The sequence below is a fragment of the Nerophis lumbriciformis genome, linkage group LG15, assembly GCF_033978685.3.
Source record: "Nerophis lumbriciformis linkage group LG15, RoL_Nlum_v2.1, whole genome shotgun sequence".
In the NCBI taxonomy this organism is placed as follows: Eukaryota; Metazoa; Chordata; class Actinopteri; order Syngnathiformes; family Syngnathidae; genus Nerophis; species Nerophis lumbriciformis.
Window position 1 is genome coordinate 7,259,538 of NC_084562.2, and position 26,638 is coordinate 7,286,175.

The following is a 26,638-nucleotide window of genomic DNA, read 5'->3' on the forward strand; positions in this document are numbered from 1 at the left end:
GGATGTGAGTGTGAATGTTGTCTGTCTATCTGTGTTGGCCCTGCGATGAGGTGGCGACTTGTCCAGGGTGTACCCCGCCTTCCGCCCGATTGTAGCTGAGATAGGCTCCAGCGCCCCCGCGACCCCGAAGGGAATAAGCGGTAGAAAATGGATGGATGGATGGATGGATCATTACAGTGGATGTTAGGTATAGATCCACCAATGGCGTTTGTTTATATTGTAGCGTTCCGGAAGAGTTGGTGCTGCAGGGAATTCTGGGAATTTGTTATGTTGTGTTTATGTTGTGTTTATGTTGTGTTGCGGTGCAAATATTCTTCCAAAATGTGTTTGTCGTTGTTGTTTAGTGTGGTCTCACTATATGGCACATGTTTATGACAGTGTTGCCGTTGTTTATACTGCCCCCCTTAGTGTGACATGTATGGCTATTGACTAAGTATGCTCTTCATTCACTAGTTTGTAGCTGTGCCCAAAGTCAAGATGATTATATCAATAATTCCTTTTTCGGCACGATTAAACCTTTGGTTATGTTTTGTTAATTATATACTATATGATTTAGGACTTTTTTATTATGTAAAATGGACCAAACTCGCCATAAAATTAACAACAACAAGATTGATTTTTCAGAAATTAATTTAAAGATTGAAAGTTGCCATCAAACTCGGCATCCGTGGGTGCTTGGGCCCCGAAGCACCCACGGTATCACAACAACATTGGCGTTGTTAGGCCTTCTTAAGCCCCCCTAAATAATTTGGTGGTTTTTTTTTTTTAGAAATACATGCCGACATATTCATTATAAAGTGGCCCAAATTTGAGTTTAAATAAATAATCATACAACCTGTTATTATTCACTCAGTTTCCCCTCACTTCGTAGCATAAGGTAGAGAGCCCCTTTAGTGTGTCGGTATCCAATCCATTCCACTTGTTCATATAGAAAATGCCCACATCACTCAAATTCCAGTCCGCATTTTCTCTGCGACCTTGCTTGCGGTCCTGCAGGTGTACGCAGCACATTATCTTCCTTTACAATGAGTGAAGCTGCACAAAATCTTGTGTGTGTGCAATTGTAAATAATTTAGTTTTTAAGTTTTGTGTTTCTTGTAGAATCTATATAAAGTAATGTACATTAGCCTATTGTTAAAATAATGAAGAAAAAAAACATCATTAAATATATTTGTTTTATTGTATTGTTACATTAATAGCTGTTGTATTATTATAGGATGGCTTGTTAAACATTTCATAGGATTTTCAGAGAGAGGAAAAACCAAGACATTTAATATAAAATGTAAAATGAATAAATACATAAAAAGAAAAAGAAAAAAAATGGTTAAAAGCCATCGTCCCGGGGAGCATTTAATTTCGTCCCGTGCATTTTTTTTTAATGATAATAATAACAATGAATAATTTCTAAGTCTTTGTTAGCCGTTTGTGAAGTTTTGTGCTCATGTTTAACGTTTGCTCGCATCCTGTGCATCTCCTGGGGGCTAAGCCCCCCCTGTCCTCAAAAGCTAGTGACGCCCCTGCACAACAATATTATAAATGATAAATGGGTTGTACTTGTATAGCGCTTTTCTACCTTCAAGGTACTCAAAGCGCTTTGACACTACTTCCACATTTACCCATTCACACAGACATTCACACACTGATGGAGGGAGCTGCCATGCAAGGCGCAAACCAGCACCCATCAGGAGCAAGGGTGAAGTGTCTTGCTCAGGACACAACGGACATGACGAGGTTGGGATTGAACCAGGGACCCTCGGGTTGTGCACAGCCACTCTTCCACTGCGCCACGCCGTATTAAATTAACACAAAAATCCACATAGTATGTCAATAAATACAACATTTAGGATGAAAGTGAGGACACAGGCCAACCTTACAGTCAGGTAAAAAGATGTGTTTTACACCACTCGTTTTTATGGGGGTGATGGAGTGAAGGGGGAATCAAACTGATATTTAGCCCCTACTGGCTTTTTTTTCCCCCTGCTTTTGTTTTATGCAAAGCTCTTTTTACCACATGGTAGTGACAGATTGTTTGAGCTGAAAGGAAAAGCCATTCGAAGCTAATTAAGCAGCCATTCCAGCCTCTATTCGCAGGCAGCAGGGAGAGAGGAGCGCCGGCATTTGTCAGCGCCGTACCCAACGTGGGTTTAATTGACGTCCCTGGGACCTGACTGACAGCTTCTCCTACTCTGGGCCAATCACAAGCCGCGAAGAAAAAAAGCCGGAACCCCATTGGCTAAAGTCTATGGCTAGGGGGCGGTCGCACCCACGTGGGGTAGTGCATTGAAAACAACACGTGATAGGCTGAGGCGCTCAAGCACGGACGTGTAGTAGCTTACTGATTGGCTGGCAGAGAAAGCTTGAGGTCTTCGAAATAGGTCGACCAATTCTGGATATGGAATAAGGGGGATGCATTTTAATCTTCGTTTTATTGCAACTCATGGTGTGTTTTTTTTAATGAGTCTCACTCGAGTTAAAAACATAAATAGAATTCTTGTACGTATAGTCAGAAAGAGAAGCGCAAATTCAACACGGATATAAATGACTGCTTTCGCGTTTTTGAACAAGTTGTTGAACCTCGCCCGACTGTCACTCGGGATCCAAAATGGCGAACGCGTGACGTAACGTCTTCATCCACCAATCAGACGGCTGTTTCCCCACGTGGGAGCGGCGCGTTTTGATTGGCCGAAGCACCCAATTGGTTCGGGGGTCTTCTCGAGGCTGTCGCGTCCGCGTGTCAGCGCTCAGTCTGTGTGTGCGTGTGGTTGAGCGCGCGACGGAGGAACCTGCTGTAAGCTAGCTCCTGCCATATTTCACAACTAGCGACATTTTTTTTTTATTTTTTTTATTTTTTTTTTAATCAACCACTGCTATTTCACAACATTCATACACAGGACTCAGCGGAAGACGTTTTTGGCTACTGTTGGATTTAATCTTAAGAAAGGTTATATATCGTTAGGGGGGAGTGGAGGTTCCGAACTGAGGACATCCGCCGCCTCCGGAGTCCAAAAGGGGGGGAAGACGACGTTGGATATTTTCCCCACTTTTCGATGGCGACTTTTACAAGTGAAGGATACTACTGCGGCTTTTGTGTGGATATTACAATTTAAACCGTGCGAGAGGGAGAACGCGGGGGAAATCCGTGGAGACAAAGGTAACGCGAGCGACATGAACAGAGCCGCTAACAAGGGTGGCGTTTGTGTGTGTGTGTGTGTGTGCGCGCACGCGTGTAGTCGCGCGCGCCCGTGCGTGTTTGTGTGCGTGCGTGTGCGTAATGACAGCCGACTTTGTTCCTAGTGTTTGGAATTGGACCACCAGAACAAGTCACCGTGTGTGTTCTTTACACGTCCGGCGGCTCACAACTCGTTACATTTACGAGGAAACAAGCACCGTGTTTGCGGAGGGTGTGATCCGAACCATCAACTTATGCACCGGAGTTGTTGTTTTGCAGTAACTCACAACAATGGAAATGTATGGATTCCATTTTTACGACCACCTTCTCACTGGTGTGTTTTGTTTTTTTTGGCGTGTTTGTGTTTTTAGGTGTGTAAGGAGAAGGAGAAGCCCCGATGTCCGTGGATTGAGCGCCTCGTCGCATCCGCTAACGGTGCTTTGTCCTCCGCCATCCTGTGCGACCTGGGGAAGGGGGTGGTGGCGGCGGTGGTGATTTACTACACCTGGATTACTTTAAGGAAAACACAGGGGGGAAAATAAGACGTTTCCCCAGCGTGAAGGACCCGATATGTATCCACAAGGCCGTCATCCGGTAAGTAGTTGTTTGATTTGTAAACTGGCCTCCTTGAGTGTGGAGTAGTGTTGTCCCGATACCGGTACCAAAATTATTTCAATACTTTTCTACGGAGCCCCTAAAAGGACATGGAGGGAAACAAATGTTTTGCGAGATCTCGCAATGCTTTTTGTGAGACATCGCAATGCTTTTTGTGAGACATCGCAATGCTTTTTGCGAGACATCGCAATGCTTTTTGCGAGACATCGCAATGCTTTTTGCGAGACATCGCAATGCTTTTTGCGAGACATCGCAATGCTTTTTGCGGGATCTCGCAATGCTTTTTGCGGGATCTCGCAATGCTTTTTGCGGGATCTCGCAATGCTTTTTGCGGGATCTCGCAATGCTTTTTGCGGGATCTCGCAATGCTTTTTGCGGGATCTCGCAATGCTTTTTGCGGGATCTCGCAATGCTTTTTGCGGGATCTCGGAATACCTTTTGCGGGATCTCGCAATACTTTTTGCGGGATCTCGCAATACTTTTTGCGGGATCTCGCAATACTTTTTGCGGGATCTCGCAATACTTTTTGCGGGATCTCGCAATACTTTTTGCGGGATCTCGCAATACTTTTTGCGGGATCTCGCAATGCTTTTTGCGGGATCTCGCAATGCTTTTTGCGGGATCTCGCAATGCTTTTTGCGGGATCTCGCAATGCTTTTTGCGGGATCTCGCAATGCTTTTTGCGGGATCTCGCAATGCTTTTTGCGGGATCTCGCAATGCTTTTTGCGGGATCTCGCAATGCTTTTTGCGGGATCTCGCAATGCTTTTTGCGGGATCTCGCTATGCTTTTTGCGGGATCTCGCTATGCTTTTTGCGAGACCTCGCAATGCTTTTGCGAGATCTCGCAATACTTTTTTACGGGATCTCTCAATTTTTGTGAGATCTCTCAATAATTTCTGCGGGATCTCGCAATACTTTTTTACGGGATCTCTCAATTTTTGCGAGATCACGCAATCATTTTTGCGAGATCTCGCAATACTTTTTGCGGGATCTCGCAATACTTTTTGCGGGATCTCGCAATACTTTTTGCGGGATCTCGCAATACTTTTTGCGGGATCTCGCAATACTTTTTGCGGGATCTCGCAATACTTTTTGCGGGATCTCGCAATACTTTTTGCGGGATCTCGCAATACTTTTTGCGGGATCTCGCAATACATTTTGCGGGATCTCGCAATACATTTTGCGGGATCTCGCAATACATTTTGCGAGATCTCGCAATACTTTTTGCGGGATCTCGCAATACATTTTGCGAGATCTCACAATACTTTTATACGGGATCTCGCAATTATTTTTGCGGGATCTCGCAATAATTTTTGCGGGATCTCGCAATACTTTTTGCGGGATCTCGCAAAAGTTTTTTTTTTCCCTATGTCAGTGAACCGTAAGTAAAACAGACAAAGCGATGGAAGAGCCTACCCATCATCCGTGGGAGAACTTTATCGATTTCTATGTTAGTATAGGCCTAACATATAAAGACACCAAATCGTATTAAGGTCCCACAACAGAGCACAGATGATGGGTGGGCTCCCGCATGCTCCCGCTCCACCATCGCGGTGTCTGTTTCACTTCCGGTTCACTGACATAGGAAAAAAACTTTTTGCGAGATCTCGCAAAACATCCCTCCGTACTTTTCTAAATAAAGGGGACCACAAAAAATTGCATTATTGGCTTTATTTTAACAAAAAAATCTCACGGTACATTAAACATATGTTTCTTATTGCAAGTTTGTCTTTAAATAAAATAGTGAACAAACAAGACAACTTGTCTTTTATTAGTAAGTAAGCAAACAAAGGCTCCTAATTTAGTCTGCTGACATATGCAGTAATATATTGTGTCATATTTCATTCTATTATTTTGTCAAAATTATTAAGTACAAGCGGTAGAAAATTAATTATTAATCTACTTGTTCATTTACTGTTAATATCTGCTTACTTTCTCTTTTAACATGTTCTATCTACCCTTCTGTTGAAATGTAATCATAATGTATTCTTCTGGTGTTTAGATGCTTTACATTAGTTTTGGATGATACCACAAATTTGGGTATCAATCCAATACCAAGTCGTTACAGGATCATACATTGGTCATATTCAAAGTCCTCATGTGTCCAGGGACATATTTCCTGAGTTTATAAACATAATATACATTTAAAAAAAAAACCCGAAATAAGTTGTTGTGATGCCAACAAATCTCGACGTAATCATAGTAGTATCGACTCGATACGCGACTGTACTTTGGTATCATTACAGTGGATGTCAGGTGTAGATCCACCAATGGCGTTTGTTTACATTGTAACGCCGGTGAGCTACGGTGTGTAGTAAAGCATGTTTAGCTATTCTTTGTCCTGCAGGGATGATACTTGTAAGAAACTTATTTTATTTGTCGCCATAGAGGCAAGGATTAGTGATTCAGAAGTAGCTAGAACACTGCCGACTGGGGCTGGACTTTAGCCGCTAGCTCGTTTCAGTGTTATAGCTTCACCTTTATCTTTAGTTTTTAAGCCAAAATGCGTCCATTTTCTCTTTTCTGTCTACACACATTGTTTGTTTGAAAGTACTCCGTGATTGTGCGCTACCGAACGTGCTCATCTGCTCATAAACCAGCAATGACACGACGTGACGATGATAGGGACGCGTGGGGGGTGGATCGGTACTTTTCAGAGGTGGTATAGTACTGAATATGATTCATTAGTATCGCAGTACTATACTAATACCGGTATATCGTACAACCCTAGTGTGGAGAGACCAGAAGTAAGGTTTTGGTATAGAGCATTAACACATTTAGGAACCTAATTGTTTTATAAGTACAGTGGTACCTCAGGTTTTTGTGAGATAGGCTCCAGTCCCTCGCGACCCCAAAAGGGACAAACGGTATAAAATGGATGGATGGATGGTTCCGAAAGGTCTGACGAAGACCGAGTTGTACGAAAACCGAAGCATTTTCCTCATACGAAATAATGCAAATCCAATCTTTGCAGACACAAGACATTGATGCATTGATTATACATACGTGTCATTTAAAGCTGATTTCGAAACAATGTTGCAAAATAGTTGTATTTGTAAGTTGAGACAGTGTTCAACGTCAAATCCACGTTATTGGTTGGGAAATGACCAAAATTCAATGGTCAAATCAACATCACAACCTGACATTGACTAAACATTAAATAGCATGTTGTTCCAACATTAAGTTTGAGTTGCTCAACGTCGGGACCTAATTCAACAAGTTCTGAACATTGTTTTACTCGGTACGTGTCCTAGTCTGATTGTTCAAATAGTTCCGTTTTTTGTACTTTCACACCTATTGTGAAGTCCTAGTGTCTATGCACACTCTCTAAAGCGACTATTGGTTATACAGCATGGGCTCTCTGTACACTGGCGCTTATTTCCTTTCAGTGCAGATACATGTATTGCTTTTCCGGTTGACCTATGACGTCACACCAGGCATCTGCGGTTCTTTACAAATCAACAGTTTAGCTCCATTGTACCTGATGTCGGCTGTAATATTGGCATAGATTAGAAATTTTACGTCTCTAATGGCTATGCAGATGTTAAATAGCAGACAGCATCAAGAAATAATCTTATAATGCGCTACGAACTTGACGCTATTACCAAGAATGTATCGGGCCGGATGCAGGTCCGGAGCAAAGAAAGACTGGCGGGGGAGAGTTTTTTCGAGAAATCTGACTAATTTAGTGCATGGACACGCACTGAATGTCTCTTGTCTGCTGGGATGAAATAATGCGCAATACATATAAATAGACTTTCACGTGTCCTTTATCTTTTATTGAAGACTCTTGTTGGCGTATAGCAGAACCATGTGGACGCTGTTCTGCTCTAATTTGTTTCAAACCTAACTATAAAGGGGTCCTATTATGCAAAATCTCCTTTTCTTACCGGATTATTTGTATTCACCTTAATGTCACGTCCGGCTCATTAAATATCCGAGGCTCGAAGTGGTGGTCAAGTGAGCGTCTGTTGTCAAAGCGTTCAGGGCGGCTTTTCGCCTTTCTCAAAGAAAAATGCCCAATACTTGCGTTGTTTTAGGGTGTTGGAACCGTTCAAATCGCGAAAAAGATACAAGTTTCTTCGGAGTTCCTCGAGAGGTAATCAAGAAGGCGAAAGAATGCACAATTTTACGAAACGACGACGAGAAAAGTTGCTCTCAAATATAGCTTTCTAGTCCAAGAGAGCAGAGTTGAAGAACGCACAAGTTTGCAGTAATCACACCGTTAAATGTTTGTTCAATATACTTTTAATGTTTAGTATTTCTCATTTAAGTATTGTCTTGGTATTATTTGTATTTTATCTTGTTTCGGAGTTCTTAAAATACATTTTTGCTACAAATGTTTTGTAAACCACCAACTTGGCGAGTCTAAATAAAATAAATAAAAAGTAAGCAAAACCTAAAAGAGTTAAGCTTTACCAAAGGCAGCAATCAATAAATGAAGCTTTCAGCACAAACACAACGTTAAGCTCTACAGTTATATTTTGATAAAGACGGGTAAAACTACACATACTCGTTACGGCGCGTGCAACAACAACAAGGCAAAATGGCCCAAACTTGCAGTAAGCTGTGATCACGTCTCCCTCTTCTTACACAACCAGCCAGGTGTTCAGTGGTGTCTTCGATTATCTTTGAGTAAAGACTTGTTGGCGAAGAGTGGGAAGGGAAGAACCACGTGGGTGCTGTTCTGTTACAAACGTAGCCATAAAGGGGTCCTATTATGCAAAACCAACTTTTCTTACCTGTTGGTACCTGCTTTTGTGTATTTAGGATCCCATAAGTCCCGAAAATTTTAAATCAAACCATGGAGGCATGTCCGAGATATTTATTAAACAATCTTGCCCTCTTTAAAACATGCTCCAAATGAGGCACTTGTAATTTGAGACTTTAGTGACATATTTTGCTTTAGTTACATCAACGGATAACTCTATATATGGTAGAGGTTTACCCAAAGAAATTTGCGAGATTTTGCCATTTTTATTCAGTTGTAATCAATAGTGACGCGTTCCATTTGTACCGGGAAGTCGGAATTTCCAATTTCATAGTCGGATTTCCTACTCAGAAATTGGAAGAGTTCTCCTTTCCCCAGAGTTGGCTTCAAAGATTATGGCTATTATAATAGACACTTCTGTAATATCTGTTATTAGCACTTTTGCCTATTTTTTATTGCACTAAATCAGCCATATACGATGTATCGTTGGATGTTGTTGGAAGTTGTTTATATTCAGATAAGGCAAGTGGTAAGAATAGCTTTTGGGGAGGTGGCCATTTTAATATAATACCTCATAACTGGAATAATTATAACTCTGCTGTGACATTATTCCCATCTCCGACTTCCAACTTCTGAGGTTAATGGAATGCACCATATTTTATTTTGAAATCCTCTCTTTTTGGGACAGACTGGCTCGTACATCTAAATGAATGCTGAAATCTTCTGTTATTCTCATTTTTAATAAAAAGTACCGTGTTATGTTTCTAAGTGATATTTGTCACTATACTCAATATGGAAGCGCTAAAAACTACAACATAGCTGACGAGGTGGATGTTTGTATTCATGTTCTGTAGACCACAAGGAATTGTTTTAAATAAAGAAAAACACATATGACCCTTTGGGTAGTGCACGCTTAGAGCTATATACTTGCTCAATTGAACTTTAGGATAAGCTTTCACAGCAGGTACAATCATTGAACACACTGGCCGGACTGTCTTTCTATACTGCTGTGTTAACTAGGAACTTTACCTTTTTATAATCCTGCCGTAACAGACCTGCACTAAGGATAGGCTATATGTCCTATAAGCTATATCTTGATATAAATTGCAACTCCCTGCGATATTGATATATATCACAAATTATTATTTGGTATTTCAATGAAAAAGGAACCATTTCAAAACGTGATTCAAAGGCTCTCAATTTGGCTGATCACGTATGCGGTTACATTGCGCCATTCCACATTTTTATTAATCTGCTTGCTAAATTACTGTTAATATCTGGTTACTTTCTGTTGTAACACGGTTCTTGCTACACTTCTGTTAAGATTTAATACGCACTTATTCCTCTGTTTAGATACTGTACATTAGTTTAAGGCGATACTAGAAATGCTCAAAAGCATCAATCCAATACCAAGTAGTTACAATTTACAGCTGCAGTATTGGTCATACCAATGCCAACACTGACACTTACAGTTTTCAAGATCAATAAATTATGAACTTCTTGGTCACAATTGTAATCAGACAAAAACACAGAATGACGATATAACAATATTGATTAATATTTACTTTATTACCAACTATTGGCTCTGATTTGAATCCTATGGCTTTCTCCCTAAAGGACCTACTGTGTCCAGGGACCCTTTTCCTGAGTTTAACAACAACAGAAACAACAAAATATTTTCTGATGGTAAAAAAATATAGATCTGATGACTAGCATATACAGATATTATACTTAGTATCGTTACTGTTGTAATTTGTGTCGGTCTTTCTACCTCTGTTTACATTCAAAAGCTCAATCTTAGCCGTTAGCATATCCTCCTACGGTGTATAGTGTAGCATGTTTAGCTATTATTTGTCGTCCAGTGACGATGCTTGTTAGAAACATAGTTCATTTACCACCATTGAGGTGGTGGTGGGGATTAGTGACTTATAACTAGCTTTGCACTGTGGAGGGACATTAGCCGCTAGCGAAAATGCTACTGTGCATTGAGGATGTGTCAAATTTGCGTGACACAGAATGTGTCATCAACATCCATTATCGCAATATAACGATAATATTAAAAGCTCTTTTGTCGGCCAAAATTATATAAATTATGTCATTGTTTAAACTTCACCTTTTGTAATTGGCTTCAAATTCTTTCTTAAAGTCAATGTTTTGTAGCTTCTTTATGACAGCTTCTTTCTTTTGCCCTATCATGGATTATTTTGCAGCCATATTTAATCATTAGAAAGAAAAAAAAAAGGCACAGCAACTAAGTTACCAACACATATATATTTTTTGGGGGAGAACTCAATTCGGCTGAATGTTATGCGGGCAAACTGACCACTCTGTTATGCCGAATGAAACCCAAATCGTAGTAAAAGTGGGGTGTACAAAAACGAATGAACCGCTTACAAAGCTGAAGGACGGTACATACGTCAGCGTTTGGCAGAAGCGTGAGGTCATAAACAAACAGATATTTTCACCCATGGCATCTCCACACTTTGCAGGCACCTCACCAGCCAGGGCAGCCGGGCTTCAAATTCACAGTGGCAGAGTCATGTGACAGAATCAAAGACGAATTTCAGTTCCTGCAAGCTCAGTATCACAGGTAATGTGAACCTAATACGTGTAAACATCACTGGCTTCCTGTTGGACAGTAGAGAGAGGCCTCTGTTTTGTTTTCCATTCATAAACCAAAGCACTGCCATGCTAATTAAATATAATACCATTTATTTACATGGCAATGCCAGACAAAATATTCATTTTGATTGCCACAGAAGGAGCACAGAGTTAACTATTTCTTTCTCCTTCTTTTAAAAGTCTTAAAGTGGAGTACGACAAATTGGCCAATGAAAAGACCGAGATGCAGCGCCACTACGTCATGGTAAGGGCAAACATTGTAAAAGTGTCACTTGAATTTATTGTGGCATACCCTCCCTTAAGCCTCAGGTAAGCAGTCACAGGTGTTGCAGAGCTGTGATGTTTTGCAGACGCCATGTTAGTGTTCGTGCCTGCTATGGTGTTGTTGACTCACTACGTCTGTGTATTCATCGGATAAGAAGCGGCGGGCCGGGGGTGCAGCTGAAACCCGAGCAGGGGTCAAATGTCCAACTATTGATTGTGGGGTGTGACCACCCCCCTCTGAGGCCCCGGGGTCCTCTTTATGACCTGGTGTGACCCTTCTCAACACACCCAGCATGACCCACTGGGGGTTAATGACCGCTCTGCTGGCTTTGTGCATGAATCAAAGGCTTTCTCATATTTTTTTCCTCCTTTAACTATCCCAACCGGACACTTCTGACTCCCAGAGGGTTGTGAGATATAAGAGGCACTTGGTGTGTTTTTCATCAGACCATAAGATAATAAAGGTCACTGGTCTGTCTTAAGATGTATTCGGAATAATCCAATTGATTTATTGCAGTCCAACTGTACTGCATATGTTAAGTTATAAGCCAAGCTATTAATCATCAGACAACTTTGAAACTCGTAAATCAGGCTGTGAAGTGTATTTATTTTATGTACTAGACACCATGTCGATTAATATAGCTTCCAATACTGTACAATGAAAACAACTACTGTAATAGGTATCTTTACACCATGTGGCTGCATTTGGGCTTAGTTACAAACAGTATACCACAGACGTAATTAATTGATCTGTTGTTGATTTACCCCCTTAAAAATACATGAACAATCAATTTTTATGGTGGAATAGAATATAACCAAAATAACCAGTAAAAGCTAAATATACAAACATTTGTTATTGAGTGAAATAAGTACTTGATCTTTAGGTAAAACATTCCTTAGTACTTGATGGAGAAAACCTTGTTGGCAAGCATAGTGATCGGATGTTACTTGTCCTGGAACTTTTGAGGCTGTTGCTTGATAACTTAGTTTTAGATCCCTCCACAGATTTTCTATGGGATTAAGGACCAGTGGCTGTTGAGGCCACTCCAGGATCTTAATGTGCTTCTTCTAGAGACACTCCCTTGTTGCCTCGGCCTTCTGTTTTGGGTCAGTGTGATGCCTGAAGACCCATCTACCACCCATCTTTTGTGTTCGAGTTATCGTCTTTCTGTCCCATTGGCAGAGAAACGGCCTCAAAACTGAATGTTTACACCTCCATGTTTGACAGTATGCCAAATGTAACTGCCTGCTTGCTCTTCCACCATGATACGGACCACAGACTTCCGACTGGTCGCATACATTTTTTTAGGGTTTTATTACTTTTGGTTTTGTCCTGCCTCAAAAGTAATGAAAAGTTAGTCAAAACAAAAGGAACAATAGCCCAAATTGAGTCTCAGCAAATAAATAGGCAATGCACAAATATGAGCATTTTATGAATATGATATTGTAGCGTCTACCGAAATGTTTTTAGAATGACAATGAGGTGGTCGATCAACAATCGCTTTACTAAACAAAGTGGAATGAACTGTCACCGTAACTACGTCAATACAGCATCAGCATTGAACAACTATCTGTTCTCTCAACAAGCTCTCTGCCACCCTACACAGTGAGTTAAGATGATGCCATAAAGCTCAATTATGGTTTTATGTGGCCACATCACATTCTTCTAAGCTTTCAGTCATTCAGGTGTTGATTGTCAAACTTCAGACGGGCCTGTGCATGTGTCTCCTTGAGCAATGTGACCTTGTGGGCACTGAATCCATTACAGGGAAGTCTGTTACCAATCTTTTCCTTGGTTTTTTCTTGACTTTGTTGAGCTCTTTAACCATCTCCACCCTTGTAATTCTTGACCCTTCACCTTTTTCAGAATCATACTTATTACCCCATGAGTTGAAATCTTGAATGGAGCTGCAGAGCGAGGGCGATTGACTGCTATTTTGTATTCCTTCCATTTTCTAATGATCGTGCTAATAAGAAATTACTAATTTTTGTGCTTCATGGGCACATACAATGCACAGTCTGTGGGGGTCAGAATTTCTGCTGTTTTGTTAGGGGATCAAGTTGTCATTCAGTCTCTCAAATTTAAATAAACTGATAACCTTTTAATATTTTCACATTTGTATTTGTTGATATTCTTTTTTTATATTAAATTAAACCTACACTAAGAATACTTGACTGTTCAAGTCTTTAAAAGGGGGTAAACTTACAAAATAATCAGGGTATCTGATAATTTCTCCCACTGTCTCATGTTAAACTCATCACAGAATGTGATATTTCTTTGATCCCATATGTACAGTATGTAATTTTAGGTTTGTATCATAGATTAAACTTCTTGAAATTGTTCTATTTTATCTGTGTTAGTGGAAACCACTTGAACAGAAATGTATTTATTACTGAAATGTTTCAAAGCATGAAGGGAATGTAGCAACCTAATGTGAATGTGACTATTCATAGTATTCATAAGCACCATATCGTCAATATTGCTGTCTTTGTGTAAATGTGCCAGGCTTGCAATGTTCCCAATTCAACATAATTAGTATTTATACAGTGATTTGGTTTATATCTTGTGACCATTAGTATGCACTAATTATGTATTATGTCTTATTTTCCGCCTGCAGTACTATGAGATGTCCTACGGGCTCAACATTGAAATGCACAAACAGGTATGTAGCCATATCTGGCCCTTGTCTGTGTTTAGCCAAAACAGTCTTTTTTTTTCTCCCAGTCTTTGAGGAAGATATACACACACATGCACACACACACAACCTTAGTTTTGTACCCTCATCTAGAGATGCCTTTAGGAGGCACACAAACTGGATTCCTTGAGTGAAAATTCTGACAGGCTAAACAACAACATGAAGGGTGCACCGCCTGATGAGGGTGGTTTGATAAGATTAAAGTGAAGTATTTGGCAAACTGTCCAAGACTGTGTTTTAGTGTGGGCTCTGTAATTTCTGTTGTGTGTATGTGCATGCACGTTTCACAGGGGAAGTCTTCCTCCCTTGTGCCAATTGCACAAAAAGCTCATTAGTTCAGCTGCCAACCCGATCGGGCATCCTGCTGTAGGGAACTACTGCTAAAGATGAGAAGGACAAAGAGATCTGCACTTTCATACACCAGCCAAGGACTCACTTCAGTAAAATGGAAGTAATGAGGAAATGGAATCGGTCTTTAAATGCTCACATTTGATTGCAAACTGACTTTGATAACCCAATAACCGACACTTTCAGTAACAGCAGAATATATTATATAGCTCGGAGTTCGCATGAGATCTCATTAGATTGTGCTCAGATCTTCCTAATGTTGCGGCTGGTGAGTGTGTTGTGTGTGTGTGTGTGTGTGTGTGGGGGGGGCGGTATAGTTTGGATTCAGGTGTTGTATCTGAACTAGGAAAGTGAGTACATTCATAATGGAAGTCTATTTGTTTGGTTTGATGGGTGATGAGAATATTTTGATCCACATGACAATGTCTGGAAATTTTGGCCTAAAACTATAACTAAATTATATTTAATCAGCATAGTTTAAAGGGGACAGACGGCCAACTGTTTTTTCTTGTTTAGGGACAAGCGGTAGAAAATGGATGGATGGATGGATTTCCAATTTCTCAGATTGTTACATTCTGTTTCGCGTCGCCTTTTCCTACTAATTTTCACGTCCTTCCCATACGCTTATATTGCGTCCCTCTCCTGGCTGCCCCACTTCACCATTGATGTGAAGTGAATGATGGCCCTCGTATCATTAGCTGTGCAATATGATGAATGACAATTTGACGGCGGTCAGAAAGAGCGCAACGGAAGAGGTGTGGAGACGGCGCTTGGATCTGAAAGGTTAATGGCATCAGTGGAAGGGTAACCCAGCTGGAACAGCAGCCTACTGCACAATTCATCAGGCAGAGACATTGTTGTGGGTATGTGCTTTGTGTATCTGTGCGCACAAAGTTTTTTTGTTTTATAAACCAGCTCGATGCCCTCTCCTTCCCACATTGAGTGTTGTCTGTTAGGCACTTATCACCAGCAAGGGATGTAGGGGTGGTTGTTCTGTCTGCATGCTGGTGGCGGTGGACAAAACAAGTGGGTTTAAGTGGGGAAGGATACAGGAAAGGAGTGAGAGGCCTCAGGCTAAATGGGTTAATCGACTGGTCCCTGTGTGTGTGGGTGTGTGTGTGTGTGTGTGTGTGTGTGTGTGTGTGTGTGTGTGTGTGTGTGTGTGTGTGTCCTTTTATTTTATCAATAAGCCTGCTGGTGTCAACGGAGCACTCTGAATAATGCATGATTCCCACCACCTCCCTTATCCCAGCCTTGATGAGCGGGTGTTTGTGATGACATCAGCGAGAGGTAAATGGACAGCCTCTGGCCTTGGATTATTGGATGTAGGCAGCCATATTACTTTGCTGTGCTGGAAGATTTATTGCGCTGTGCAAAAAGACATAAAGTCACTTTGTTGTTATCACTACAACGCAGGATAGAGAAGCAGAGTAATAAGTTCATGCACTCTTTTTTGCATATGTACAAATGCTTGTAGCCCTTATATGGTAATGCCACCCATATCATTACAAACGCACACGTATAATCGCATATTCTGATGCTTCAATAATGCTGCAGTGCTGAGTAGATGCTTGCGAGGCTGCAGGGTGGGGAATAATTTGTTTTGACGTGTCTGCAATGAAGGCAGAGACTGCACGCTGAAGGTAATCACCCTCGTTTGCTGTCAATAAGTGATTTTAATTAGTGCAGCTCATTAGGCGGTCTCAGCACCCTGCCCTGCTGACTTTGGTTGTGTGGGTTGCTCTCCTTTTCCATGACCGATGTTCTTTTTTTGTTTTTATCTCTTTTGCATTCTTAGCATACATTTAGATGACAGTTTTGTTGCTAGTTTTATGTGGCTTCTGTTGCACACTAGGTGGCCTTGCTGTGTGTGTCATGTCAGGACTTGTTAAAAACTCTTCAGGGCCTCTTTTTTCCTTTATCAAAACTGACTTCCTGGACAGTGGAAAAGTGTGAGAGGAGAAGCAGAGAGTAGCAGAAAGTGGGCTTATGCAAATGAATAATTTATCCAGGATTCCTGGAATTGTTTGCCAAGGTGATGATGGCCGACCTAGCTGTAAGCCAAAACAAACTTACTTCGCGAACACACAGACTGCCTCTCAAGGGAGGTTGATGGGGTTACTAAGGTTCTCTGTAAGCTGGTAGCTAGGCAGGAAGAACTAGGGGAAGAAAAGTATTGTGTACACTTAAGGCTTGGCATTATGGCTGAAAACTATCACGATATAAGTTTTTCATATTGGTCGATCAAAATTTATATTTTTATGATCTACGGAAAATATGGACCAGGAGAAAATATATTCAATGTAAATGTTAACAATTTTATTTAAAATGTAACTTTCCTCAGTTATTAAGGCAGCAAGGAAAGTAAATGTCAATACAAGCATGGAAAACACTCAATCAATGTAAATACAATTCTAAAGTCACAATACACACTTAACAATAACCTATTTCAATTAAAGTGCAAACATAAGGAATATGTAAGAAATGCGTATTAAAGTGTAACAACATAGTATAAAAAATTTAAATACAAACAAACCTTGGAAGAACTATTTTCTCTAGGTTTACTGCCAGGAAGTTATGGTGTCGGTGTAACATTTATTTTGGTCTGTTATTCTTATTTAAATATGAAAATAAATGTATATTATGCAGTAATTATTATTTAAATATTGGACCAAATAATTTTTTCGAAGTAGTACATTTGTTATATTTTGTTATTTATTTTAGTTATATAGTCCTGCGCTTTAGTTCATACCTGTTGTTTCCGTACATCCAACTACGGAACGGACGTGGGTTGAAAAAAAAAGATGAGGGCGGCGAAGGACTACGGTCCGTTGGAAAAAAAAAAAAAAAGTTTAAGTTTTATTGACAATTTCCTTACTCTCTGCAGCTAGGGCTGAGCTGGTAATACGATATCAATATATAATGTGTTCGATAACATATTCGATATATAGTTATATTTTTGGGTTGGAAAAAACAAGAAATTATGAAGCAAGATTTGTTTAATGAAGTCACTCTCGCTTTGGGAACCCAGGAAACAGGAAGGGTCACTGAGCAATTGAAGGGACACGCTAACAGCCAATTACGTAACAGTATCAACTACACTTTTCCTGCTGTTCAGCTGCCAGTCCCATACCGTAGTCGAGGAGTGCAAGGGAGGGGGAACTTTCCCTCCAGGGTTGATGTTTTCGTCGGGGTAATACCCTTGACTTTACCCCACAATAGGTCTGCTATGTTTCACTTTCGGGTCGGAATGACGAGGCCGCCGACTTGTTACAATTTGGTTGCTTTATTCTTATTACTGCAGGACACAACCCGACACATTCGCCTCCCGTCTTACTGTCCCACTGTGGATACTCTGCATGGAGTGAGAAGAGAAACTATGATATCTTGATCTATCAACTCAATAACAGAAAGTTGTCTTTCGCTCACCAAAATACTGTGTAGTAGTCAATACCTTATACACTACTACTACTACTATCTAGTGTCTCAAATCTACAACTACCTTCGAATCTACTTTATTTTATTTAGTAATAAAATATATCTTATTTTTGCGCTCATCGTACCTGGCTACCAGACACCATCTCCACTGATAAATAGCACCCTTGGTAAATTGGAAAGTGTTTTACTGTATTTATTTGCAGTAAAGTCATAAAATGTATCAATTATTGATATCAATCGATATAAAAAACGTATATTGTGTTATAGTATTTGGCCATATCGCCCAGCCCTGTCTGCAGGATTAATTTTTTATTTCTCTCCTCGCTTCATGCAAAGAATCGACAGCGAGATATATTAATATTGTTTTATTAGCCCAGTCCTATGTACAATTCATTGCCCCTGTCCTTACTTTTACACTTAATCAGTGACCGTGGCTATTAGAGCATACTTGCCACATCCCGATTTTTGGGAGAGTCCCGAATTTTAGTGCCCCTCCTGAAAATCTCCCAGGGTCACCATTCTCACAAATTTCTCCCGATTTCCACCTGGACAACAATGTTACCACTAATGTAAGGTTTGCACCTGTGTCCTGCACACAGCAAATCTATGCCGCACACTAAATCAAATTCCATCTGAACTGCAAACGAAATAAACATATCATGTATTCTGTATGATTTTGCAATGCACCTGTGAGTGGCAAGTGACAACAAGTGGCCACAACAGATAATGATCGTCAACACTGTTCAATTATTATTATTCAACGTCTGTGCTTTATGGAGGACAGGAATTCCATTGAACACTTTGAGCAAAACTGTTTATGTTTGGCTGTAACCACACCAAAAACATTCGTAAAAAACTTCTACAGAGCAAAACTGGTCATGGACAAAGTTACAGGAATGCACACTTTATCCCATGCTTACATCTAATTGTGCAACTAAATGTGATCTCTGAAAGGGGTACAAATATTCATAAGCAGGACTCCCACCCAGATTTACAATACTAGTAGCTCATTAAAAACAATGTTTTTTTTGTTATTTTCATTATAAGTGGGCCAAATTATCTTATCTCTGTTGAAAAATAATCTCATGGAAATGACTGCTCTCATTTGATTTGAATTATGTCTGGTTAGGGGAGTGCTTCTGAAATATTTTCTGTGATGATCCCCCCGCTCTCCCCCATGACTATAAATAGTATAATTTGTCTATAAAATTGTTGTAACTATACCTCTGCATAACATTGTAAGCTTGTTAACATTAAAGGAAACAACACACCGGTCTTTCCTCGTCTCCCAACATGGTTACAGTGAAGCCGAGTGCTACATACGCGTCATCATATTCTGGTACGGTAATAAAAAAAAAAAAAAAAAAAAAAAAAAAATATATATATATATATATATATATATATATATATATATATATGACACTTCTCCCTTGTGGACCTTTTGAACAATGTACAAAAAAAAGAAACAAGATTGACAGAGTAGCGATAGCATAAAACGTCTTCTACAGGATGATTACAGCGCCAACAAAAGAATATGTTTGATAAAGACACCTTTCTTTTGCTCCTCTGCAAGGACGCCACTTAAGTTAGGTGTGTATGTACTGAAAATGCATTTTTTTTTCATGCATTTGTAATGGACTACATACAACAGCTCCAAGTGCCTCTTTCTTTCTGTGCTCTGTCTGAGAAGATAATTCCCAAACAACCCCCTACATCATATGCCACTTGTTTTCCACGGCAATTGAATACTCGTCAGAGACTCTGCTTTCCACTTGAGGGCTAATGCCTGCAGCGACAAACAGCCAAATGGCTTTCAACGCACCATTGACAGAAGGATGCAATGGATAGAGAGAGAGCCTCTCCATGCTGTGCTGCTGCTAAACAACCCTGAGTACCTGTAATTGTGGAGCTGCATTGAAAAACCTGTCAGCCTGAAGGCTTCTGTTTTCAATGGTTTGAAGTGACAAACTTCCAGTGCCTGTCTGTGCTGCTAAAAGCACCATTAAAAGTTGTCCCATTTAAAGTAGGAGTAATGCTGCACAAAAGCGCTGTGTCAGTGTGATGTTATCAGTAGTTTTCACCCTCAAAATGGCTGTTGTGATAATTAAACATGGCCATTCACCCTTCAGACCTCAAATTATAGGCCTGGAAAGTGATTACATTTGAAAAGGAAGCTGCTCATTTAGGAGTGTAAAATAATATAATGGCAGTATTGAGCAGCTGAAAGGCTAGCATGTTTGTGACATGGCGTTATTGTAATTAAATCGGTGTTTCAGCCTCAGAATTAATTTGAATAAGGCCAATGATTTAGGAATGTTTAACAGATAATACAGCTTGGCTCTTCAAACACCTGGTGCTGTGGATCCTGATAGAAGAAGGCGCTGTCTGAAACTTATGTGTTTCGGTATATGGCAAATAGATTTTTAAATACGTTTTAGTAGGGCTGCAGCTATTGATTATTTTAATATTCCAGTAATCTATTTATTCATTTCTTTGATTAATCGAATAATTTGATAAAACACACTTTTGTCTTTGCTTAAATTTAACTTTAATTAAAGGTTTTTTTTCTTCTAATCACCTTTCTTCTTTCTTCTTATAAATGCACATTGAAACGTCACTAAAAGATTACAAAAACATGTAGCCTAAAACTAAATATAATAAACAGATAATAATGAACTAAACCAAACAAAAATACTCTGAAACTATGTTAATTGACTGACAATGTGTTTAACCATTTAAGACATACATATTTGAACATCTTAATTGGGGGGTGGGGTTTCATTATTGGACAAACATCTCATTAGGATTAACATACAAACTGTAGATGTTAACATGTCACATGTGTTTTATTAAAACAGCCGTTATGCAAGTCAAACAAATAAGATGACGTTAGACTTTTGTTTATGCTTGTTTACTGCTCTAAACACAAAGGGTGCTTTTTGTCAATGCATTATCAAGGTTTTGCTATTGTGAAAAGTCAGCTCTCTTTCATTGCGATGTCCCTATGCTCACTATCCCCCACTTCTTTGAGGCATCTTTGTTGTCACCTCGCTTCTCAGCACTCCGTTTCCGCCACATAAAACTCGGGCTGGGCGATATTGCTGAAAACTGTATCACTAAACATTTTTTCTATTGATCGATATTGATAATTATGTTTTTTATGGCTTATTTAAGCCTGCCAATAAAAACAGTAATGCAATTTCCAACTTACTAAGGGTGCTATTTAGTGGATAAGGTGTCTGGTAGCCAGATAGGATGAGCGCAGCTAAGGTGGGACAATAAATGCAGTCAATTTGGTGTTTGTTTCAGTTTTGAGACACTTGATGTTAGTAGTGTATAAAGCTATTGAACACCACACAAAGTAGTTTGGGAAGCAACTATTTAAACCGACACATTGGAAGTGTCAGGGTGTTGCCGCACTGTCTGTTTTAAAACCAACAAAACTAAAGACAAGTTTCTGTTCTTGACTTGATTCATCAAGATATCACTCCATGCAGATAATACACACTGCCACAGCGAGTCAGGAAGACTGCACAACCAATCTTGGTAGTTGATACTGTTACGTGATTGGCTGTTAGCCTGTCCTTCCCATTGCTCAGTGACACTTCCTGTTTGCAGGGTTTGCATTTTATATTGATATTATGTGTCTATCGCGATATGTATTGGTATCGTTTCAGCCCAGTCCTACATAAAACAGACCACAGCAGTGAAGGTACGCACCCACAGCGCGACTTGCAGCACCAGTACAGTAGGTGCATAATTCTCGTGCGCTCTTTTGCAGAAACAATGTCAGCGTATTTTAACTTCCGGGTACTCCACGTGGGCTGGATTTTTTACATTTGTATTAATTAGCCTAATTAAAGAAATTGTTGAAGCAACAAAATACAAATCAAAGTTTTTTTGTAATGCAATTAATCAATTTAATTGAAGAATCATTGCAGTCTTATTCAGCATATGGCAAATGGATTCATAGACACTTTTAGAACCATATGGTCACTTTGTTGTGGTCAACAAATCGATGCTGGTTCTCATGAATGTCCATTGTGTTTGCCTTGGTGTTTCTCTGATAGTGCAGTATGTCAGCATGCGGCTGTTTGCGATGCCCTATGTTATTTCTCTTGTAGCCATTTTCCAAGGAAGCGGTATGATGGTGAAACACTCATGCTATTGTGTGTCATTGTATGCAGCCCCCGCTAATGACGATGGTTTATGAGTCTCCAAAGAGCCCCCTCTCATGCACGTCTTCTTTTTTCAGCCTCCTTTCTCACTTACCCACTCCCTGTTATCCCTCATTAATTTCCTGTGCCGATCACATCGACAGGCTGAAAATTCAATTTAATGACCTGCCTCTGTGCTGCACCTAATATGATTTTACAGGCTGTTCTGGTCAGGACCCCGGCCTAATTTACATAACGATCATCCCTGCCAGATAGCGTTGTCCCAGCAACAGAAGAGGCGAAGAGGGGGATAAGTGAGGAAGCAGGGGAAGGGTGGGTTGGGGGTGTAATGTGTAGTAAAGATTAGCTGGGAGGGCTTTGAGCAAGCGTTGGCAGAAGGAGGGAGGCTGGATGAAGAGAGACAACAGTGAGCCTTATAGGTCAGGCAGACAACAGAGATAATTCTTTGCCCTGCTGCACCCCCTCTTCCGTCGTTCTCGTCTTGAGTGACACAACATGTTTTGAAGTGGCACCTCCTTTCTACTCACACCCATTTTCACAGTTAAGCACATTTAAAGTTGAACATGAGTGGAATGCGGCGCGCACACCTGCTGGGATTCCACACTTAATCTCTCAGAATCAATTAGTTCACCTCCCCCAGTTCCGTCAAACCACATTGCCTTAGTGTCAAATCACAGCATTTCACATCACAGTTTCTTGCTATCCCTCTTTTTAGAGCTTTTCAGCTCCTCTTCATCCCCTCCTCCTTTCTATGGAAAGTGAAGATTAAAAAACTTAAATGGGCTTGGGAGGAACATTTTGGGACCTCCAAGTGCTTTAGGCTGGCACTGCAGCCCATTTGTCCAGAAGCAGCTTTATAAAGTACTCCAGCTGCATGAAACCCTGCAGCATCGTCTTGCTCTCCCAGCTAATAATCTGTGGTCAATACCAAAGATGCCGCTGATAGAGAGAGAGAGAGAGAGAAAGAGAGAGAGAGAGTTAAAAGGCCTGCTTCAGCCTGCCCCAAGCACTCAATGGGCAGTAATTATGAAGTATGGACCTCATTAGTTTCTCTCCAGCCAGATGGCATTAACATATTTCAGCCTCTTAATTAAATAAAGGCCTCAGTCTAATGGAGGCGAGAGAGCGTTGGACGTTATTTTGTTTTGGGCAAACCCAATTTAGTTAAGGGGTACAGGGTCTATCCAGCTGGACCACACAAAGATTGTTTTGCACATAGACCAATACACACTATGTTTTATTGTTTGCAGTCTGTGCTCACTGTGTACCCTTGACTGCCTTTCTGATATTTTGTTTCCATTCCCCTGCAGACTGAAATTGCCAAACGCCTCAACGCAATCCTCGCTCAAATCATGCCATTCTTGTCACAAGAGGTAAGTCTCACTTGCAAACTACTAAAATGGGACAACTGGAGCAATTTTGTTTACAGGGTGCACTTGAAAGTCGCCCATTATCTGTTTTAAGATGTAACATTATATTAATGAATAAATACATTTAAAATATATATTTTTAAACATTTATATTAATAAATTAAGAATTTTACATTATTGTTTTAAAGGGGTCATATCATGATTTTTTTTTCTACATTTAAAACGCTTCTTTGTGGTCTACATAACATGTAATGGTGGTTCTTTGTTGAACAATTTACATAGATTTTGTTTTACAGACCTATTTTCAAGCCATTTTATTTCTCCCAGCTACAGTACAGGTCTGGAACTATACGCTGTCTAAGGTTAAACTTCTACCGAGTCTGTAACTTTCTAATGCTAGATCCTGGACGTATACATGTGTATATTGACAATAAAAGGATTTTCGAGTCTGTATCATGTGACTAACTCTGCAGCACGGCTGCTTCGAGTTGTAAAAAATAGAGGCTAACGGATGTCATCTACATTACGTAATGAAGGATTATTTAAATTTACTTGTCCACTGCCAAACACATTAGGCACTGATCTAATTAAAAGTAGTTTTATCGGAAATTATTATTGTGTTTTGCTGGAAGACGGTGACGCAGTTGTCTTACATTATGAGGCTAAGCTGGCTACACAACAAACCGAGCTAACATTGCTAAAGGCCACTCCTCTTGACAAAATTGGTGCAGCTCAGCTAAATTTGTTGGTTTTCTGACATGGACTTGTTTCTTCAGCATTGTCCACACGTTTAAGTCAGGACTTTGGGAAGGCCATTCTAAAACCTTAATTCTAGCCTGATTTAGCCATTCCTTTACCACTTTTGACGTGTGTCATTGTCCTGTTGGAACACCCAACTGCTCCCAAGACCCAACCTCCGAGCTGATGATTTTAGGTTGTCCTGAAGAATTTGGAGGTAATACTTCTTTTTCATTGTCCCATTTACTCTCTGTAAAGCACCAGTTGCATTGGCAGCAAAACAGGCCCAGAGCATAACACCACCACAACCATGCTTGACGGTATGAATGGTGTTCCTGGGATTAAAGGCCTCACCTTTTCTCCAAACATATTGCTGGGTATTGTGGCCAAACAGCTCAATTTTTGTTTCATCTGACATCACATGAACAAAGATAAGACCTTCTGGAGGAAAGTTATGTGGTCGGATGAAACACAAATATGCTTGCAATATGTTTGGAGGAGAAAAGGTGAGGCCTTTAATCCCAGGAACACCATTCCTACTATCAAGCATGGTTGTGGTGGTATTATGCTGTGAGCCTGTTTTGCTGCCAATGCAACTGGTGCTTTACAGAGAGTAAATGGGACAATGAAAAAGGAGGATTACCTCCAAATTCTTCAGGACAACCTAAAATCATCAGCCCGGAGGTTGGGGCTTGGGCACTTCATATTCTCCACTGCTCACTGGTGTTGCCATATCTGAGTTATTGTGTAGAAATATGGGGAGATAACTACAAAAGTACACTTCATTCATTAACGGTGTTACAAAAAAGATCAGTTAGAATAATACATAATGTTGGATATAGAGAACATACAAACCCTTTATGTATTGAATCAAAAATACTGAAATTCCACGACATAGTGAATTTGCAAACAGCTACAATTATACACAAAGCAAACTATAACCTGCTACCCAAGAATTTACAATTCTTCTCAAAAAAAGAGAAATATAATCTTAGAGAAAAATGTAATTTAAAACATTTGTATGCACGTACAATACTTAAGACCTTCTGTATATCTGTATGTGGAATTAAATTATGGAATGGATTAAGCAAAGCAATCAAACAATATACTAATATGATCCACTTCAAGAAACTCTTCAAACTTAAAGTGTTTACAAAGTACAAAGAAGAAGAATCATGACAAACATTCTGAATGGATTTCATCCATCCATTCATTTTCAAAATAAATTAATACAGCCCCATTCCTGGGTGGATCTCGCGTGAGCGGAAGGTGAGGGGGTTAATCGTTTTGCGTCGCAGTCTGCTGAACATGATGGAAAGCGCCACTCTTCATATCAACTGATGCTGTGGTCACAGTTTGAATTGCTACAAAACACATTTTAAAATATTCAACACTGTACTGCCGTCTGGCGACTGAAGTAGACGTCCATCCATCCATTCATCCATTTTCTACCGCTTATCCCTTTCGGACTGCACTGTCCAATTCGTCATGATTCATGTGTCAGGCAAACCGTAACGAATGCCCTTTTTGTTGTGCAAAGGTTGTGGAATAAAATATGTTATCTTGCAGAAGCTTAATCTACTCAAGTAAAGTACATGAGTCAGCTAAGGCAGTTAATGTCTTAAATGTCGCAACATTCTTATTTTTGAGCCTGCAGAAATATATAATGAACGGATGAAAAAAATACAGATATATTTTCCATGACTGATAAATTCTGTTTGTTGTGTTTATTGTAGCATCAACAGCAGGTGGCTCAGGCTGTTGAGCGGGCCAAACAGGTGACAATGACTGAGCTGAATGCGATCATCGGGGTACGTGGACTTCCCAATCTGCCTCTCACTGTGTGTATATCCCCTCTTCTATCTTTTTTTTAATCTGACCTGAGGACAAGGGCAAACCTGCATACACAGAGGAGGGCTAGCACCCTAAAGACACAAAGATTGTAGCAATTCTAGAGTGCTACATTATCCTTGGAGGTTGCTTTGTATATAAGACAACCCTGGGAAAGGGCAATAGATTCAGGAAAAAAACACAGTTGAAAATAATGTATGTGTTATTAATCAGAAATTATTTTTCATTTACCTTTCCTGTTATGGCATTTGAACATTCGGACAGAATATCCTCTTCACTTGTGCAGACTTGCCTCGGTCTTTAGTGTATATTATTTTGGCTGGAGTTTACAATGTTTGCAATGTATTTTAAATGCAGTGCTCATGCTGTGGTCAGCAAACAGCGCTGTTTAAAATGTATATATATATATATATATATATATATATATATATATATATATATATATATATATATATATATAATTTCACTTTTTGTTACTTCGCCACACTTTGTTTTCATGACAGTTTCCAGCTAAGTAGCTTTCCTCCATAGTCAACCCAATTGAGTAGTGAAGTCAGGATGGACACTGTAATCACAGCTGAGGCTGTTTTGAAGCTTAACGTTTTGTGTATACCTTGACATATGCTGTTTGGATCGA

The 26,638-nt window shown here is 40.0% G+C and overlaps 1 protein-coding gene across 7 annotated transcripts in view; it reads left to right on the forward strand.

The window, feature by feature from the left end:
* Positions 1–2,736: 2,736 nt before the first annotated feature.
* LOC133615972 (transducin-like enhancer protein 3-B) overlaps positions 2,737–26,638 on the forward strand; it is a 63,243-nt gene continuing 39,341 nt past the window's right edge. For 4 of the 7 annotated variants that reach the window (XM_061974912.2, XM_072914773.1, XM_061974913.1 and 1 more), the window contains exons 1-7: positions 2,737–3,151; positions 3,541–3,763; positions 10,986–11,086; positions 11,299–11,362; positions 14,001–14,045; positions 23,353–23,415; positions 25,887–25,961. In XM_061974912.2, the coding sequence (XP_061830896.1) occupies positions 3,740–3,763; positions 10,986–11,086; positions 11,299–11,362; positions 14,001–14,045; positions 23,353–23,415; positions 25,887–25,961 (372 nt within the window). In that variant the 5' untranslated portion in view covers positions 2,737–3,151; positions 3,541–3,739. Of the gene's footprint in view, positions 3,152–3,540; positions 3,764–10,985; positions 11,087–11,298; positions 11,363–14,000; positions 14,046–23,352; positions 23,416–25,886; positions 25,992–26,638 lie in introns of all 7 variants that reach the window. The other 3 variants (XM_061974911.2, XM_072914771.1, XM_072914772.1) reach the window with 1 other exon arrangement.